General features: G+C 37.1%; 2 protein-coding genes and 1 pseudogene across 5 annotated transcripts; 1 reads left to right on the top strand and 2 right to left on the bottom strand.

Annotated features, from left to right (window-relative positions):
• Positions 1–1,091: 1,091 nt before the first annotated feature.
• Positions 1,092–2,927, bottom strand: LOC148732679 (uncharacterized; annotated as a pseudogene).
• A 1,367-nt stretch (positions 2,928–4,294) lies between these two features.
• On the bottom strand, positions 4,295–19,183 carry LOC111324532 (trace amine-associated receptor 7h-like). Of its 4 annotated transcripts, none has more exons than XM_088758332.1 (2): positions 19,062–19,183; positions 4,295–6,209 (listed from the first exon to the last, which is right to left on the bottom strand). In XM_088758332.1, exon 2 carries the CDS (start codon positions 6,204–6,206, stop codon positions 5,205–5,207), a length of 1,002 nt encoding a protein of 333 aa, XP_088614458.1. In that variant the 5' UTR covers positions 6,207–6,209; positions 19,062–19,183; the 3' UTR covers positions 4,295–5,204. The 4 variants fall into 4 exon arrangements, with proteins under 4 accessions (XP_088614458.1, XP_088614459.1, XP_022783857.2 ...); XM_088758333.1 differs by lacking the exon at positions 19,062–19,183 and adding an exon at positions 15,853–16,004; XM_022928122.2 differs by lacking the exon at positions 19,062–19,183 and adding an exon at positions 14,037–15,045.
• Positions 7,796–11,614, top strand: LOC148732678 (uncharacterized). The gene is made up of 3 exons (XM_088758334.1): positions 7,796–7,916; positions 8,911–9,967; positions 10,037–11,614. The coding sequence occupies exons 2-3, from the start codon at positions 9,939–9,941 to the stop codon at positions 10,449–10,451; spliced, it is 444 nt and encodes a 147-aa protein (XP_088614460.1). The 5' UTR covers positions 7,796–7,916; positions 8,911–9,938; the 3' UTR covers positions 10,452–11,614.
• Positions 19,184–20,704: the final 1,521 nt, after the last annotated feature.

Below are 20,704 nucleotides of genomic sequence, written 5' to 3'. Positions count from 1 at the left end.
GCTCTTTCTCCATCCTCGGGGTAAAGGAGTAAATCGAACGACTTGAAGCTGGTAAATTCAAAGTGGCAACCTCAAATCTTCTCAATATTCACGTCGTTTACCCCAGGGGAGCATCGTTGGTCCACTTCTTCTTATTTCATGAACGACTTATCTTTGGAAATGGATGACCTTCAGAAATTATAGATGTTTCAACAATTTTAAAAGCCAGCAGATCCTTGGAAAACCTAAAATTTTGTAAACTAGCGGAAATGGTTCAACTGGTTAGAATGGTCAAACCAAGCTGAAATGAATTAACTGGACAAAAAGCCCAAACTAGCTCAAAATGGTTCAATTAGTAAAATGGCGAAAAATGCTGGAATGCTTCAACCATACAAAATGTAAAATTTAGCTGAATGGTTCATGGTGTAACTAGCTGAAATGGTTCATTTGGACAAAATGCACGAAATAGCTGAAATCGTTTAACTGATTAAAATGGTCAAAAACGGTGAAATGCTTCAACTGGACACATGGTCAAACAAGCTGAAAGGTTTTGTAGCAACTATAATTTGTATTTATATTTATTGTCAAGCAACCGCGAAATAATTTTATATCATTATTATTATTATTACTCTACTACTATTCTAATGTTCTGTTTCTATACAATTAAGTTCACGTTTTTGCGTAACGTTATGTAAGCATTACGTAATGCCAGTAGCTCTTTGTTTTGGCACATTTTATGTTAACACTTTATCTTTATTGGCAGACGACATTCGATCAAGAGATTCTGTAAGTCGCCACAACACCTCAGCATCAAAAAGCAGTCAGCCTTCAAGTTCCGGCTAAAGTGTAAAAATAAAGGAACCGCAGGTCAAACATATTTACTTAACAAATGGTGAACGCGATAGCGTGCACTATTGAGTTAGGGATGCACGCGGGAGGTTGCTAAGCATGAAAGAAGCGTAAAAGTCGCACGAGGCTATCGCCTCGTGCGACTCTAGCTTCTTGAGTGCTTAGCAAACCTCCGAAGTGCATCCAGAGTGCATCCGAAGTGCATCAATAGTGCACGCTATGGCGTTCACCATTTGTTTTATAACATAACATTAAGACATTGGAACAACAGAAGTGCTTTTATTGAACTACATCACAAAAAAATGTTCGTGTAGTCGTACATGACAAGCGAAAACAAGCGCGCGAAAATTCATTCATGACAACCGACTGCACACCAGCAACTCGATGAAGTTTAATCACGTTTCCCGAAATATCGATCAAAATCCTCTTTATAAGGTCTGTATCCAACAACCGTTGAAAGAGTTCAGCAGAATTATGAACAAACTGGAGAAATTTGACAACCGTCCAAAATCATTTAAAAATGGACTGAATTTCAGAGGATGAACCGTTGAAAACAATTTGCACGTTTTGAATAGTGCATTCGCCGAAGAGCGATTTCGTTGCCACTTGTTTGGTCTGAAACGACTTGGATTGCTGAGAAGTTTCTGATGGCTGGCTGTGATTGATGGCAGAAGGAGAAAAGGCTCTCGACAAGACTTGGCTGCAGTTATGGAGCTGTGAGGTCGAAGGCCTCGAATTGTAGCTTAGAAGAGACTGCTCATGACTGCGGTGTCCAGAAATGGCCATGATGTGGCGGTTTGAAATCCCGGCGTTGGACCAGAGAGAGATGGCAGTGGCCCTTACACAATGGTTTGTGTAGATTTTGGATAAACTTGCTTCTTCGCTGATGGTCTTCATCATTTTGGCGAGGCTGTTTATTCCAAGCGGTCGTGCTTCGTACCAAACGGCATCCAGAGCCATGTTATTTTTCTTCGGATACTGGAAAAACGCAGTACACTTTCGATGTACCTTCTGAAAATACAATTTGAGGGCCTTGTAGCCGTCACCTTGGTTTTCGGTCTCCTACATTGTGGCTTCTTTTTCTGTGCTTTCAACGTCCTTTAGTCCTCCGGGATGATTCTTTGATAATTCATCGTAAGTCATGGTTGCGTAATTTCTTCCAACCGCATCGGTTTCAAACTTGAAGCTGTTCGTTGTCAAGCTTCTTTGCCCTTCAAGTCCTCGTCTGCAGAAAAACAGGACGACATGAAACCAAACATTTCTCAGGAAGGAAAGCGGTGAGGACAAGGACAACACCGTGTAATTTCAGCTTCTGGAGGTCTTCTTCCTCGATAGCAGGTTTGTGCGAGACATTTTCTTTGCCGCTTCGTTTTAGATTTTTTATTTGCGCATCGAGCATGAGGTTTGATCTGTAAATCTTGGGTCAGTTGAAATTTGTAGGCCTCTGCTAAATGGCAGGGCATCGAGGCATCTTTCTATCGAGTGACGAAATCCCAGCAAGGTCGATCTACTGTAATCTTCGCCCTTTTTAGTTCTCGCTTCTGCATAAAATCTGCGCAGGTTTTGATCAAGCTGACCTATTTTCATCGCTTCAAGCGGAGTTTGAATTTGTTTTTCTGTACGCCAAGCTGGAAATAACAAAAAGAAACGGACTATCAAAGTTTGGTTTGAAATGGAATTTAACTTTTCAATTTATATTCATCTGTTATCAGAGTAAACGCTTTTTAAAATCGCGAAAACAGCAAATTGAAAATGTGATTTCGTCGACATTGTTTACGCGTTAGCATTTAATTGGGTTTACACAGGAACAATTTCTAAATATTTAATAGGTCTTCAGATATTTATTCCGTTTTCTCTTTCTCGTAAAGCCTATTAATGAATTTCAACTCAGCTTTAATAACTTTTTGTTTACCTTTAAATGTTGACACAGACCAGTTTGTGACTTCTTTCGTCTTTTTTGAGTGTCGCTCACTTACAAGCTCTTAAAGTGCGCTTTCGCTTAAACTTGCGAATCTCTTTGCAGGTGGGTCGGGAAAAATGCTCCCAAACAGGCCAAAGGATGGACTGTCTATTTCATCTTCAGACCACTGTGAAGACAGTTTCGCATTTCTGCCTGAAGGGACGTCGGACATTACTTTGGAAACAATGTCTGTCAAAATATTTGCTTTGGAAATATTAGCACACCTGTCAGCAGCATACAGCCATGGGCAAATAGTAGATGCTGAATTAACCAATCAGAGCGCGCGCTTTGCTTTAGTTATGCTATAAAACAACTTTTAGTATAATTTCAGAGCTGAGCAAAGAGTTTCCAGCAATCTGATTGGTCGAGCGGTTCCTTATATGACGCTATATAAACCGCTTCACGCGGTTTATATATAACAATTATTCGCCGAAGGCGAGGTGAATATCGTCGAATAATCCCCGAGACGAAGTCGAGGGGATTGTTCGACAACATTCACCGAACCTGAGGCGAATAATTGTTTTAGTATAATTTCAGAGCTGAGCAACAGAGAAATTTCTAAAATCATAACATTTTAATAACATTTATTAACACTTTATTTTAAAATTTTATATAAACCGCGTGGAGCGGTTTATATAGCGTCATATAAGGAACCGCTCGACCAATCAGATTGCTGGAAACCGTTTACTCAGCTCTGAAATGATACTAAAAAATGTTAATTTCTCTGTTGTTCAGCTCTGAAATTATACTAAAAAAATTATTCGCCTCAGGTTCGGTGAATATTGTCGAATAATTGTTAAATACAAGCTTTTTAGATAATGAAACGACGTTAGTGTGGTGAAGGGTCAAGAAATACTACCCCTTAACTTACATCGGTTTTCTGATAAGCTCGGGGGTGAGATTGACAGTTATCGTTCGATTAACCATACTGTTTACGTTAATTTGAATGATTTACCTTATATGAACGTTACTACCCCTCCAATTTTCACGTGCGTTATTTTAATTGTTTCTTTTTTTGCTAGTGTAGAAATTCAGAAAAATTTATTGTGCTATTTCAAAAGCCTAGAAATTTTAGGTGTCGTCCAGAAATTTTAGACGACAGCGTAAACATGTATCCTGTATGCAACAGGAACCACAGAAAAAAAAAGATGCGGTGACGCTACGGTGTTACAGTCGTAACAAGTTATTCCTTCTTCTTCCTACCAGCAGGAGAGCCAAAAGAAGCAAACTAACTCAATAGCATATGCTGAAATGTACATGTAAGAAACTGGATATTAAATGTTTCCATCTCATAGGCCACTTTCATGAATGGCTGCGGGATTAATATTCTTTTGTTTGAATTTAAATTAGCCCTTCTGGCCTCGTTCTCTAGTACAAAATTCAAAAGAATTCGTTATCTCAAGCGAGGCCACAAGGGGTAATTTAAATTTAAACAAAAGAATCCGGCAGCCATTTATGAAAGTGGTCTGTCTCTGTGCTGAATAAGAAAAAATGAATAGTCTCATAACAAACTGATCAAAACTTTTATCAAAGCAAATGTTATTCATCGGAACCTACAGCTACATGACAAAATCTCCTTCAAACCTCTTAGAGTGATCTTTATAATCAAAAATATACAAGATCAAAAAGCGGGGAAAGATATAGTAGAGTCATTAATAGGCATAATAAAAAAGTTATACATAACTCATGCGAAATATATTACACCACCTCACTTGATCATATGAACTTCAAGCCAAAACATTCACCTCGTAATGGAAAATGCGTTTACCGTCACACTAAAAAAATCACGCGATGTCTGGTTACGGCAGGTAATAACTTTAATTTCTACCTTGAGTTCGTCAATGTCCGATTAAGGCTGGAAAAAGAATTTTTCTCCCCTCACTTAAACCTGAAGCCCTCGACAAGATCATGGATAAAAGCAAACCCGTTTTTATCCCTTCAAAAAGACTACAAATATTCGTGATTCATTTCTTTGGGATATATAGGATATATAGGATTTATAGGATATATAGCGTATCTCCAGACTTTTATATAAAGCCTGCTCTGCTGAGTACTCCTTGTTTCATCTCGTGACTAAGTTACAAAACATGTAGCTACAGTTAAGCAATGTCGGCGTTCTAAGTCACAACAAAGTCTCTTTGTATCAAGATAGCGTTTTAACACCGTTAAGATAGTGTAAAAGGAAGGACTATGTTTTAACATGGAAATGCTGAGGTTAAAAGTGATTGCAGTTTGAATTCATTTCAAACGAGTTGTGTTATTTCACCGTTTTCTTTCTTTTGAGAGTATGGTAGGGTACCTGGAACACGGGGGAAATCACATGAATTTTAAATCTTTTAAAACTACGACATATGTACAATGTCTAAATGTATATCGCATTTTGGTTACGATGAGGATTCTTTTAAACAGAATTTATCTATATAGTTTCCTCAAGAGACCTTCCGCTATTATCCCCGCTGGTTCTATTAGACGACCGATTGCTATCAGCTGCTCCACTCTTAGTCGTAGGGCCCGGGAAAAGAAGACGTGCTGCTTTGCGCATGTCTCGGCCTCTCCAGAAGTAGATTAGTGGGTTAGCAGAAGAATTTATCAAAAGAGCTGAAATGGCAAAGTTCAACTCGATTTTACTCTGATTACTGCTGGTGAATCCCGAAACAATTTGAACAACAACAGCGGGAAGGAGGAAAACCAGGAGAGCTAAGAAAATGTAAATAATGGTTGACGCTATCCGTGCTTCTCTTTTGGAAGCGATGACAGCGGCGCTTTCCTCTGAAAGCAAATCATGAATACTGTTGCGCTTGACGCTGACTATTAAAGCTATCTGAGCAATAACAAGATATATTACCAGAGTACCGGCAATGACCGAGGTAATGGTTGCATTGGTTTTTTCGTCAATACCCGAGTAGCGGAGAACAACGATACCAATCCATACAAACCACAGTATGATCATATTACGCGCAACTTTTGTTGTTGTGGTGTTTGCACGGTAATGTAACGGCTTGGATACCGCCAGGAAACGGTCAGTACTGAGGTATGCTAGACAGAGGAAAGAGCTGCCGGTGCACAAATGAAGGAAAGTTTCGTATAGAGAATGAACGACTTCGGAGTTGCAGATGGTTGATGAGTAGTGTAACATCAAGCGCCAGGTAATAAACAGAGGCTGAGTAATCAAACCAACTAGCAGATCTGTTACGGCCAAACTACAAAGAAGAATGTTGGCTGGGACTCGAAGTTCTTGAGACTTACAGATTGTGATTATAACCAAGAGATTGCTTAAGACAGCAAATATAGCAAACGGTGTGTTTATCACAATAATAGAGATGTTAAGATCGTAGTGATACGACTTGCTGTCCAATACTTCTTGTCTGCAGCTCATTTGACTTGTGCGATTCGAAAACATAGTTAAATTGTCTGCCATCTTCTGAAAGAAAAATAGAACAAGAAATCATTCTATTTTTTATCAAAAGCCTGCTGGGAGAATCCCTATCATGTAGATAATACAGTAGGTTTAGTGTTAACACTTATCTGCTGGATAACGATTTATCTGTTTGATGGAGTTATCTGTCCTTTGAACAACCGGGCCCTTGGTCTACGCGAGCAATTTAGTGTTAGTTTAAATGGCAATGACTCTGAACAACGAAGACAAGCATGAAAATAGGTAGAGGAGCCTGAGAATAAGTGTAAATCGAAGAGACGCTGTCGGGGAAAAAGTTAGATTAGACAACTTTGCTGTAAGAAAGGGCCGATTGGACAGTGTTCAAAATTAAATTCCAAACATGAACAACTGTAGTTGCGGGTTCGGCGACATCATGGTTGTAGCATCCCTGAAATATCGAAATACCTTCACCATAACTAGCCAGTACTATTTTCTACATTTTTTATCATCTTTGGCTTTAGAATCAATGTTCTCGCCGGAAGTCCTCTAAGGAAAACTTATTCTTTGAATTCTTCATTCGTTTTTACTCGGGCCTCCGAAAGAAACGCCCGAGGTATAAATTCAGCTTTGTTTGTTTTTTTTCCCGTTCAGTCACAAAACGCAGTTCCACTACAGCGCATGCATAAAATGTAAACGCACGCGTAGAATGAACCCTAGAGCGCATGGTTTAAAGCAAGAAAGCAATGGCTGCCTTCGTGGACAATTCCTTGCTTGATGTACCCGAAAGAAATTCGATGGCTATTACGCCCAATGTATATACAAAGTCACACACCGTTCGCGGTAGAACCGCACTAAAACTTGTGGAGCGATTTGGGAACGGGTCGTTCCGCGAACTTTACGAGAGATCAATTTACGAGCGATCCTTTACGAGTGAACCTTTTAGCGAGAAATATCAAGCGAAACCTGCTCTATCACACGAGTTATGTCATATTATGTTTACATGTAAACGCAACCGTGAATTTAGACGTGATCGAGAACCCAGTAGAATACCAGAAGCTACTCTGAAACGTCTCAGAAGAAAGGACAGAAAACTGAAGGAATTTGTTTATGAGCGTATTCGTCTAAGCATACGGAAGTCCTCCTGGCTACGTCGTTATGTGAAGGTTAGAAGAGTTACAAAGAATATTTGTAAGCTTAATACGAAGAGGGTAAGATTAAATAAAGTTACAAAACATGATAAGAAGTATTTGTTGAATTGTTCAGTGAAGATATATTAGAGGCAGGGTTCGTGCTACTCCTTAAACTCCTTGAAAAGTACTTGAATATATTTTGCAAATTTAAGGGCGCTTGAAAACTCCTTAAAAATAAGAAATTTAAAAAAAATCCTTAAAAACTCCTTGAATTTTTTTAATTAAATACGCATTAAATGTGAAAAAATATATTGGAAACAATAAAAGAGAAAAAATATAGAAAGTTATCTGGTTCAAGAGCGCCTTGGAAAAAATGTGCCGCCATTATTGCAAACAAACGCTTAAAGAAGCTTTCTTCTTCTTCGTTGGATTTCCTGTGGCAAAAACGCCGAAAAGTACTGGGAATAGTGCTACCCATGATTCCTCAGTTCATGACGAACATGTGAGTCGTCTCAGCATCGCTGCAATGAATGGATGTTGAGTATGTGAAGTCTTTTTGCAGTTTTTGGAATTTTCCACTTTTAAAAACAACAAATGGCTGAAAAAGTGAACTTAATTCAAGGTAAGAATTCATATGTCTGCAAAGCTATGAATCTTGATCGCAAACAACAATGTTTTTAGCAAAATACTGATGGGATTGTTGTCTAATCGTACAAAGCCTCGTGCATACGAAGCTTAAATAACTTAAGTAAGTTAAGTCCTTAAGTTTATTAAGACAGTAAAAACCACTTATTTTGTACAGGGTTGCCAGATTAACTGGTTGAAGAAATGTTGAAATATATTTCTAGAAAAGAAATCCTGACAAAGTTGTGCTTTGTGAACAAGAGATGGAACAAGATTTTCAATGCGAATGTATTGTGGAGAGATGTGATTTTAAATGAATGGGACATAACACGTTTGGAAGAGAAGCACTTTGAAAAAATTATGAGGCATTCCCATGGATTTGTGTTTTTTTCTCTGCGACACATTAAAACTGAACGCCCTTCGTTAGTAAGAATTACTGAAACTCTAGAGAAGAACTTAGCTATTGCTTCAAAGCTTGTGTACTTGGATTTAAGTTGGCAAGATTTATCCTCTAGTGACTTTTTGCTAAATGGCAATACTCAGCATAACATTGAAACTCTTATTTTGGACAACTGTAAGAACATAGAATTCAAACATCTTTCTAACGCGATACTAAAGTTGCAAAATTTATTTTATCTTTCTCTGAACAACATCAATTTACTTGCTCAAGATGCTGTGGCATTTGCCAAACACACACCATTAGTGTTTTATTTAGGATTTTCAGGGATTGATCCTAATATGAGTGATGTAAACTCTATCTTGGAAAATACTAATCGTTTAATTTTCCTTGAGATGTCAAGCTTTGATCATAATAGGGAGTCTTTTAGGGATTTGTGCAATCAATGTGAGTGTAACATTTCATCAGAAATAAGGACAAAAAGAATTGTTGTGAAAACTACTGAACATTGCATTGTAATGAAAGCTATCCTCAACAGAATAAATTTAGTACATAAATCATGTTGGCAAAAATGTCCTTTCTTTTTTATATTCAGGTAATACACTTATGTTCCAATTATGCCTGCTGGAGGGAAATGCGTATTTAATCCCCAGTGGCTAACTGAGAATGACTATAGGAACTGGCTGCAAAGTGTGAAAGGTGAAAGACACAATGCCTTCTGCAAGGTTTGCAATCGTAAATTCAGTTTGGCGAGTATGGGGGTTGCAGCATTAAAGTCACACATAAACAGTTCTAGACACCAAACGCTCTTCAAAAATATCTCTTGCCTGAATCCAATATCAAGCTTTGTTACACCTGCAACCAATACCACAACACAAGCATCCAAGGATGGAAACAAAACAGAGGAAGTTCAATCTGGGCAGTCACCATCGCTTCAAAATCTCAGTAATCTTTCCAAAAGCATCGCTGATGCTGAAATTTTGTGGTCTTTAAAATGTGTGGAGTCACTCATTCAAATATTGGAATGAATGAACTTTTCAGAAAAATGTTTTGTGACAGCCAAATTGCTGAAGGGTATTCCTTGAGTAAATCTAAATATCGATATGTCACAACGTTTGGCCTTGGACCCCATTTTGCCAAGAAATTGCTTTGGGATGTTCAAAAATCACCTCATACATTGTTGTTTGATGAGTCGTTAAATGCGGAATTGCAAAGTAAGCAGATGGATATCTACGTACGTTATTGGTGCAATGAGACTGACAGAATACAGTCAAGGTATATTACATCGCTGTTCATGGGTCATGGTAAAGCAGAAAATATTTTACATTACCATGAAGAGGCCACTAAACTGAATTTGATGCATCAAAAGCACGGCACATTGGCATGGATGGAACAAATGTAAATCTAGCATTCGAAAGAGAATTGAAGAAAATTCGTGCTGAGTTGAACTTACCATCATTGATTGACTTGGGCACTTGCGGCCTGCATACAGTTCATAGAGCCTTTCAAACAGGTGCAAAAGCCACAAACTGGGACTTAGACAACTAATTGCAAAAGGACTACAAACTTTTCAAAGATTCTCCTGCCAGACGTGAAGACTATGTTACATATACTGGTGTGGACATGTTCCCTTCGAAATTTTGCAATCATAGGTAAGTTTTTTTCTTGGCATTTTTTATTTATTTATATAATATATTTAATTCTCTCATTATCTCACATAGGTGGCTTGAAAATCTTACAGTCGCAAACAAGTCAATCACATTTCTTCCGTACATCAAAGAGTACTGCAGTCAGGCAGCACTTAACAAGACAGAACCAAAAGAACATGCAGGGTATCAATCTTTAAAAAAAGCTATCAATGAAGACAAGTTGTTGAAGGCTAAACACCTTTTTTGGATATCCCTAGCTCAAGACTTCGAACCATTTCTGAAGATGTATCAAACCGGAAAGCCAATGGCTCCATTTCTTGCCTCTGATCTTCAAAATTTTTTGCATTCAGTGATGAATAGATTTATAAAGGAAAATGTTTTGTCATCAGCCAACAGCTTTACCAAAGTAGCAAAAGTTGATGTTTCATTAGACCAGAACAAGAAGACTTGCAAGGAACTTGACATTGGTATAGTAACACGAAAATAGCTGGATCACTTGAAGCAACATCAAGTAATTTCAAGTGAAGAAAAGAAACATTTTGAATTTGATGCCAAAGCGTTCCTTTACAGTACAGCTGGAAAATTACTGGAAAAATGCCCACTTAAATTTCCAATGGTCCATTTCTTAAGAAGCCTTGATCCTCGGGTAATAGGTGGATCAACAAGTACATCTGCTAAACTCTTTGAACGCCTTTTGCGTTGTCTATTAGATGCCAAACGAATCCCTGAGGGTGATGTGGATTCTATATAGAGAGAGTATTCCTCATTTGTGCAGGAAGTTCCTGATAATCCCAAAGTCCTTGACGGATTTCAAAGTTATAGCGTGTGTGAGCATCGCGTCGATAGCTTCCTTGCTTCCCATCTTAAGAGCAGCAAATATCAGAAATTGTGGAATCTTGTTAAGTGTCTATTAGTTTTATCTCATGGACAGGCTGGCGTAGAACGTGGTTTTAGTGTAAACGAATTCGAAGAAGCTATGCAATACCATTTTAAAGAAAGATCAGTTGTTGCATTACGAATCATCCATGAGCATATTCACTCAGCAGGAGGAATCTTGAATGTTGAGATAGATCAACCACTCAGAAATGCAGTAAAAAGTGCATCTTCACAGTGTCGCAACGAGCTGAAAAGGCAGAGGGAAGAAGAAAAGAGCAGAGAACAGGAGAAAGCCAATAAAGAAGTTAATGACCAAATTTCTACCTTCCAAGCAAAACGCAAATGTTTGTTAGAGCACTGCTCACTTCTCAATGAAAGTGCTGAGAAGTTATGTGAACGTGCCGAGAGAGAAAATGAGATGCTTCATCTTAGGAAGGCAAACAGTTACAAAAGAACTGTGAAAGAAATGCAAAAAGAGGCAGACGAGATATTTGCCAATGTTGAGGTTTTAAAGAAAAGGCTGAAGAAAAAATGACTTGCAATACATGTTGCATTGATAATGTAGATAATTTTAGTGAAAGCAATCATGATGTTAATTTTCATCATTCACAAGTCTTAAACAAGGTTCTTTCAGGAACTGTGATATTAGTTTTATTATTTCTTGGCCTCAGTGGTTCTATAAGCATATGTTAACATTAATTTCAAGGAAGATGTAAATGCTCATATGATCGATATTACTAGTTGTTTGCAATAAACATTTGTTAATTACCAACATATTTTAGCTACTGTGTGTAAATGATTTTCAGAATTCTGAATGACTTGCGTTTTTTCATAGCAAAAATGACTCCTTAAAAGTCAAATTTAAGTCCTTAAATACTCCTTAAAAGTCCTTAAATTTAACTCTGAAATTCCTGCACGAACCCCTGAGAGGATAATGAAATTGAAGTATAGAGCAAGGTGGTATTTATCAATGTTTTCTTGTAATAGACCTTTGTGTCTTTATAAAAGTCAGACACGCATCAAACTATTGTAAATTTCAACTGAGTTCAGATGTTGAGAGAAAAATCCAGGTCCTACTCCAATGTACATTGACCCCAGCAAAACAACAATGGCACCATATAGCCAAGCTAATGAATTGGTATTTGGACAAAATTCAGGACAACAATGATTTGCAATGAGTTTATGCTCTTTGATTTACAACAAACAAGGATTCAATTCTGCTCGTCTCAATAATGAGTATTGGAAATCACTTGTATTCAAGTTTGTCTCAGTTAACCAGACAATCATTTTTAATGCAGACAGAATTACCCACACTTTTAAATGTGTTCAAGACTGAAGAGCCTTTCAGTTACTTTTGTCCAAAAATTTAACAATTCTGTCTTGACAATGGGATGTACTGCAGTTACTATCTATTATAAAGGTAATGTGGGCTTGAAAATATTCGATTCTCGTGCAAGGGATATTTATTGTAGAAGCCATCCTCAAGGTGCATGTGTGCTGCGTGAAGTATCATCGCTGAATAGCTTAGTACATTATCTTCAGAGTATACATAGTGATATATTTGAGTTGAAAGGGGTTAAAATTAACAAAGTTCAAAATAGTACCCTTTTTCAGAGTCATGCCTGTGAAACCAGAAAGTTTAATTTGAGTTCTGCTGTGGCTGTCTATTCACTCTGCTACTCCGAAATAAAAACATGTAGTTATTGGAATTCAAACACCTTATCTAATGTTATTCAGTAGGGCGAAAGATTATATGAAAATCCATCTTTAAACAAGTATTTACCGTCAGATGATTTGCCAAAAACTGTTGATGTTTGTGGAACTGAAGTAAGTTTAGATCTTAGAAGTGATTACAGTGAAGGAATATTGTCTGATTCAGTTGACGGCAAATCAATTCTTGAAAATCTTCTAAGAAATAATAGTGAATGGACAGGGTTTTTGATGTGATTTCAGTTTTTTGTATGACGTATTTTTAAACCCACAAAAAGGTCAAAATATGTGTATTCCCTCTTGGTATTTAATGAAAAGTCAAATGCCTCTAATTGAATATACTAAAATTGTAAATAGCGCTGCTTCTCTTGTTGCGGCCATCAACACTATTCAATATTCAAAGATTTTTCTATTAAAAACAATATGAACTACTGAACAGTACTATTGCTTCAATCTACTGATTTCTGACAACTCCCACTGGGTGATCATTTGGCAACAAACTATGACGCGGTACCAATAATAGATGAAAAATTCCCTTCTTCCAGTTAAAGGCAGGTACATTACCTCCTCAAGGTTTTCAAAAGCCTTGAAAGTCCTTGAAGATGGTTGAATTTAAAAATAAAAAATTCAAGGCCTTGAAAGTACTTGAATTTTAGGACTAGGGCTTGATTTTTGCAATCCTTTTTCTTAAGCAATTTTCAAGTTGAAAATTACAGTACTTTCATGGAAAAGCTGAGAAATAATATTAAATAATTTTAAAATTGCTTATGCAAACCTTTCCAAAAGTGGTCATACAATTTTCTAAAACTTGGCCGTCAAAGTTATTGAAAAGTCCTTGAATTTCAACCTTTGGAATCTGTAGTAACCTACTCCTATATGGTAATATATTATTTTGATTGTTAACTAGTACCATAACAACATTCATTACACTCCAGCAGACAAAAGTAAACACAAGTAGACTTATTCAGGACTGGCAAAGATGAAATTGCGTGACGACAGTAACAATGGCAATATGGCAGTCCCCTAAGGATAACTCCAGATGTGCGATATTGAAAGCCCGAGTTCACGCAGCATGCTATGCGTCTAATCTTTATTTAAATTTACTCGCCAATTAATATGATTACGAATCACTGTGAAGATGACTTTCCTATATTTCATTCCCTATTTTGCGTTACTTGAACATGTCATATGTATTCGATAATCTCAAAAGATCTGTTTATTTTCCCACATTTGCAGCAACTTTGATTAGGCTTGCCAACACAAATTGCTCTTTCACCCTTTATAGTAATAAGTGTTGTCTTCCATTTGGTAGAAATGAGCCTACGTCACAGATAACTTAGGGATTGTTACCTCTTCCCTCAACCAGAATCTTTGGAATTTTTTTTTTAAGTTAGCTCAGCTAATGGGAAGTTCCCATTTTGCATTCCTAACAGTCACTTTATGTCCTGAGGTTGTTCAAAGGACGTCAAGTTGACATTGACGTTACCTTTTCGTCATGCTTCCGTCCAAGCTGTCATCAGTGATAAGCTGTCATTTCTTATCCTTTTTTGTTTTGCTCTTCAATTTGATGATTCTTCAAAAACGCTCAGTTTTTAATAGATATATATATTTTTAAGGAACATAAGTCTACAACAATATATCTTATATGAATGGCAAGAAATTGTAAAAGGTATGAATCATGATAGTTCCTTTGCCTGGCCAGTCACTGGATTTTAATTGTCTAATGAGTGTTTACTTAGCTCGGTCTAGAAAACCCTCTATTGTCCTGTACCACCGAAAGGTTTATGAAAGAGTCACGAAATTCTCTCACGGCTTAAAAAGCCCTTTCCAAAAATTGATGTCCACACTCTAAATCTTCAACGGACCTGACACATCCTGTTTTATCTGCAAATTATCTACACATGAAAAGAATTCATCAAATATGAAATATTTTGAAACTATTTTTCTTGATTAAAGTGGTAATTGAAGCCTCTTTTTCAAATCGAGCTAGTTAGGTTCCAAAGATTTGGGAAGATATTTAGCGAGATTTTATAAAACAAAGATGGCCCTTGGTATTCCATGGAGCAACCCTCACTAGCTCATCTAAAGCCATTTAAATCGTGGATTTATCACAAAAATATTGCGAATCAACTCATACTTTTGTAAAGAAAGGATATATCTCACCACTAATTATGCGTTGAAAACTTTAGTCTGATTTTAAATTATTGGTCATCATTTTCAGCTTTTCCTCAAAGTATCTAGCATCACAATATTTTCTAACTATGACCCCAACTCGGTTCCGATCGAAAACTAAGAAGAGAATGGAACGTACCTTAGTGAAAACCCAACTATGATACGAGCGGATAGTCAGCTATCTTTCAATCGTTGGGTCCTGCTTTAAACCTTTCAAGGCCGGCTAATTCGAAAACGGAAACCGGAAAGCTTGTACGTCAAATTGAGCAATGTTTCGAAATCTGTCATTCACTTTATCCAAGTGTCACAGATTGCGTACAGTTGTGCCCTTATCGTGCAAAAGTTTTCGGATATTATTAAACCACCGACCGGCCGGCGACCAAGCCTCTTCTGTACAATTTCTATCCTTTCATATAAATGCCAAGATAATAAAACCAATTGAGAAAAAAATAAATCTTATACGGGCGAATTCCAGCCAAAATTGAACACAGGCTAATACTTCAGTTGAAATGATAAAAGTAAGCATTTACTTTTATTATTTCAACAAAAATATCATTAATCATATATCAGAAACAATTTTTTCATGACAAATTCTTAAGACCTTGAAAATTTTCCTCGACGTTATGTTTAATGTACTGCTTAACAAACCGAACACAGAATTAGCTATCTCAAACGAAAGAATTAGCAATAAATTTAATTTGAAGCTTTGATCACTTTTTGAGAAAAACAGAGCAACTTTAGCAAGGTTGAGACAATATCCTTCATCTTATCGAGATTGAACTGCCAGTTACCAGACCTCCAGGTTCTCTCTCTTAATTTGGAGGTATAACCTTTTTTAAGTTGGGCGCAAGCAAAAAGCCTTCAGCACCGTTAGTGGCTTTAATATTAAGTGTTGTTTTCCCCTTTACTGAGAACAATTAAATGAGTTCTTGGTGTATTTCTCTTTTTTCCGACAAAGTGGAAGGACGCACAGAAACAACACTCGACAAGAACTGAGATCATCTATCTTACCTTAGTTATTTTTCAATGTTTTAGATGCTTCGTTGGTGCTACATGTACAATTCAATTAGCGTTTAAAGTCATCATTTCCTTTCATTTGGTTCTAAATCGGTTAAAACGTTCTCACTAACCTCAAAAACTCTGGCAAAAACCTCAAAGTCATCTTGAATCAATAAACAGGTGCAGTCTTGTGAAACCAAAATTTCCTAAAATGGTTAACTGCCTAGTCATTTACTACCAACCATAACCACAAACCTCTTTGTTAAACATCTTAGTTTCAAAGCGGTAAGTATTATCCTCATAAACATAGCCTAAGAAACGCGGTCCAAGCTTTCAAAATGATTGGCAATGCATATTTTTAAATATATTTTAATTGCTCCTGCGATCAAATAAGAGGAAGCTAAGCGACTAATTAACGTGCAGAAAAAATATTTATCATTTATAATAGATTAGTATCCGTTGAAATTCATTTCACCTTTTCGTAAAGATGTAGTGAGTTCCATCAATAATTTCCATTTCATCTTTCTGCAGGAGGAATGTATCTCATAACCGACAAATTGCACTTATTAATAAAGGAATACAACATTCTACATTCTCGACAAAGCGTGACTTGTGTCTTACCTAAAACGAGAACACCGATGTCAACGATGAAAACCTGAGTCTGTCGAAAACTGATATGAACAATAGTTATTGCCTGTGTCCGTAAATGAGCATCGGAAGACTGGAGGCTTAAAGACAGTTGTCTTTCATAATAATCTGGCGTCTTTCAAAGTAATTAGTGCTTACGTCGGGAAATCTATTTCTTTTTTCCACTTTATATTCGCTTAAGAAACGTACAGTCGGAATATGGTTAACTGATACTTAAGAAGACCCCAGAACTGAGAACTAGTTTCGTTTGGCAGTGAAAGCAACCTAAAATTTCGAACCACATTAGCCATATTGTCATACTGCTTCACATGATACACAAATTCAACCTCATCAACTAAAAAACTCTCCAAAAAAGTTTCGTGAGAATGATTACTCTTCTTTGAAATCGTTTCGTATTTCCGAAAATGTTACGTTTGTAGAAATATTTTCTTCCCAAAATGTTACTGAGACTTTATTCGAGGAATCGTTACCATTGTGATTGTGATTACATTTCCATTTGTTTTCGTTTCCTTTATCACCTGACTTTTGGCACGTGGGTACCATGGGAATTGGCTGTTAAAATTGAGAAATCGGAAGACTTTTTTCAATCATGTATGTCATGGCTATTCCCAAATCAGAATTTTTCGAATTTAAGGTCTACTTTTTAAATCAGTTGTGTCATCTTAACGAAAAAGCGTCATACGTCTAGGATACTTCTGTTTCTGCTTTTCCGTACTTATTTCGGTACCCTGGCAGCTTTTTGACAACTTTTCTTTTCATCCAACCTCAAGTTGTAAATTTGACAAGGAATGATTAGCATTTTCCCCCTGTAATTCGTGTGGCTACGAAGCCTGCCTTCTCATTCTAAAAATTTGTGATGGAGGACTCAAACGAGGCCTAATAGAGAGTTAGAGGAAATAAGTTCAGTAGATTCGATGACAGCGAAAGGTTGTAAAGGCGGATTTTGTCACACGGGTATCATAAAAAGATAACATAGATAAGAAATGAGAAATTTATTCAAAACATAAAATGTCAAATGTAATAATCTTTGTTTATTCATTTCGTCTCTGACAAAATAAGCCTAAAATTAACATATTTTTAACTTTAGAAGCTTCATTGCTTACTTCGTGAACGATAACCATTGCAATTGGATCGCGTGAAGACCTTTCGAAAAGTAATTCAAATTGGTGCACCTCTCCCACCATATAGTTATCTTGTATGAGACACTTCAACCGAAAAAGGAAAACAAGTGGACCTGTAGTCCTGATTATATTAAACCTTTCATATCAACACCGCTTCAAAATCACATGACAAATCAAAAATTGCGATTGACTACCCAGTGAGATTACGAAAAACAAAAGAAATTAAAAGATAATCGTGGTGCTTCTGCCTCTCCCTCGCCGATTTTGTCTAAGGCTAGCTTACTCCATGACGAATAGTGTATTTTACAATAACAATACCCGGACCACGCAACTATTTCCGTCACTATCTGTTACGTTCATTATTTAGCTTTTATTAGTTTCCTGTGACTTCAATGAATTGTCAAACCACGGTAAACTGAATGAAGGCGGCGTTTATAACTCTCAGTGGTAATTACGAAACCAGCAACCATAGAGCACGTTCTCAAACCAGTCTTATTTATATCAATTACAAAACCCGTATCAGAAAAATTTCAAAATGACTCCCGTCCGTCCTTTGAACCTAACTTACTATGAAAAATACGCCTGTAAATTTTGGCTAATAAATCCGCTGACGCAATTGAATTAAAAAATACCAGAGATGTCACGATTGGCTCTCTGCCGTGATCCATGAACCTAGATAAAACGACGTCAATGACTATGACGTACTCTATCAAAAATTTGATAAAAAGTGATTTTATGCGGGCATAAAAACAAAAAGTGCCACGATACTTAATCACATTGTAAAAAAAAAAAAAATCTCTGTACAAACTCTTCCTCGTTGTCGAAGACTGCGGCCATCTCTTTTGTTTGCCCGATTTCGAAACACACGCAACATCAACAAAGGCAGACCCGTGTTTTTAGCATTTTTTTATCAGAACACTTGGAGATAAGTTGCTACTGCTAAGTTTAATTGAATGCCTTCATTGTCGACGGCCTTTAGGTTAACCGGCTGTAAAGTTAGAGTTATACTTTTCTTCTATACTTCATTGCTCCATATAACTCCCCATTTTGGCTACCAAGAATATCCCTGGGTGATCATAAAGGCGTCGCCGAAATACACAAACCATCATTAATCAAATGATCAATTGTATTTTTGAATAGCCGCAATTGACAGAACTGACATTACACTCAGTGTCAACCACATTCTAAGTTTTGGAAAGGAAGAGATCAACGTCAAAAAAATAGTTAATTCCGTATTTTGCCCATCATATGATATTAATTCGGATGACGGTAAAACGTCCTCTTAAAATATTTCCCTATCCTTGATCATCATAGATAACGATGCGTCGATTATTAAGAACCGTGTAACGAAAATACGTGATCCTGAACGCATGTTTTTTTCTGAATAAACCTATTCTTCTCTGCCATAGAACGGAACTGTGTTGCTTACGGCCGTAAAAAGGTGAAGATATCATTGTTCTTAATATTGAGACACGAATGAACTGAGGAGCAAAATCTGAACGGAGTAATAAAACGTACAAGGAGGGAAGGGAGAAAAAGGATATATTTTCCAAAAGACAGCGCCATCTTACCTTTGGGTGGAAAGCTGACGCCACATTGGCACTGTAGCTGTGAGATTAGATGAGGCAAGAGCGAAAGCGACCAAAGTAAAATATAACACATCTCAAAATCACCAGGGGGCAGCTAAGTTATGTCATGAATTAATTTTTTAGTGAAAACATCAATCTTTTCACTAACCTCGTAAGTAAAACAAATTAAAAATTATGAACTTGGATCACGTTTCTATTCTGCTTTATCTTGACAAATCATCAAAGTTGTTTATAATTTAATTTATGTGTTTCTACGTTTTTCGAGTGAAACAGTCATCTCGTGCTTTAAAGAGTAAAGATGTGCTTTGATACTAAGTACACAACACAGTCGCCTTATTGATCTTGAGCTTTGCTTTTTGATGCCCGGCGTGTGTCTTAATGCTTCTCTCCTTATATATAAAACCATTTTCACAGTTTGTTTCTTATGTGTATCACATAAGAAAAAAAAAAACACCTCAAGTTATTGGTATTGCCAATACAATTCTCTGAGGCAACAGAATTCTAGGCAGTTAAAGTTGTTGAAAGAAAGGAATCTATGAGTTGAAACAAACTGTGAAAATGGTTTTATAAAAGCATCTTTTTTTAAATTAATGTGAGTGAATGTATCACGTTCACTTACAATAATGTAATTGAAATAATGTACGTGACCGTATCACGTTTACGTATCATAAATCGAGTCCCATTGAGTAAGTTCCATAACTAGTTCTGATGGTGTGTCTCAAGGGAAATTAAAAATTAGCCCTCAAGCACGACGGTGTAGTGCTTGCTGGGATTTAACGTAATCGAGATTGTTAGAGTTCCCCAGATGGCGATGCTGTATGTCACTGAAGGGAGAATCACCTTAAGATATAGGTCATGAAGTGATTTTCCCTTAAGAAAAGAGCACTTTTTCAATAAGTTCAATTTGTTGACAAAGTTGTTCTTCAATTCCTTGAGATAATTCGTCCAAGTAAGTTTTCGGTCGATAGCAGCAGCCTTATCTCATATACCGGGTTCTGAAATAACTAATAATTAATGTATCGATGTAGCAGAACGGTAAATGAGTGGGTACAGAGAACTAGTGGAACAGTGGATACAGAGGACCAAAGAAACAGAGGGTACAGAGAATCGGTGGTACAGTGGAAGAGTAGGAACAGAGGATCAGTGAACAGAGGGCACGGGCACAGAGGACCAGAAGAACAGTGGGAACAGCGGACAAGTAGCACAATGGGTACAGAGGATCAGTGGAACCGTGGGTACAGAGGACAGTTGTTCAAAGGCCGATTAGCGCTAACCCAGGGTTAAATTTCAATCCCGGTTTCAATATTTCTCTGTTCAAAAGCAGTTTTGGAATGATTTTCCCAATTATTTCTGGAACAATCGATCATCAAATTTTAGACAAATGGAATTACACTGAATTTTCTTATGAAGCTTTCAGATATAAAATCAAATTTCACACTAACCCTGGGTTATCGTAATCCATCTTTGAACAACCCAGAACAGTGGAACAGTGGGTACAGAGGACCAGAGGAATAGTGGGTACAAAGGACCAGTGGAACAGTGGGTGTAGAAGACCAGTGGGTACAGAGGAACAGTGGAACAGAGGAACAGTGAGAACACAGAACCAGAAGAACAGTGGGCACAGA

This window comes from Stylophora pistillata, chromosome 4 (assembly GCF_964205215.1).
Source record: "Stylophora pistillata chromosome 4, jaStyPist1.2, whole genome shotgun sequence".
NCBI lineage: Eukaryota > Metazoa > Cnidaria > Anthozoa > Scleractinia > Pocilloporidae > Stylophora > Stylophora pistillata.
Note: the sequence above shows the minus strand (reverse complement) of the source record. Positions and strands in the feature narration are given on the sequence as shown.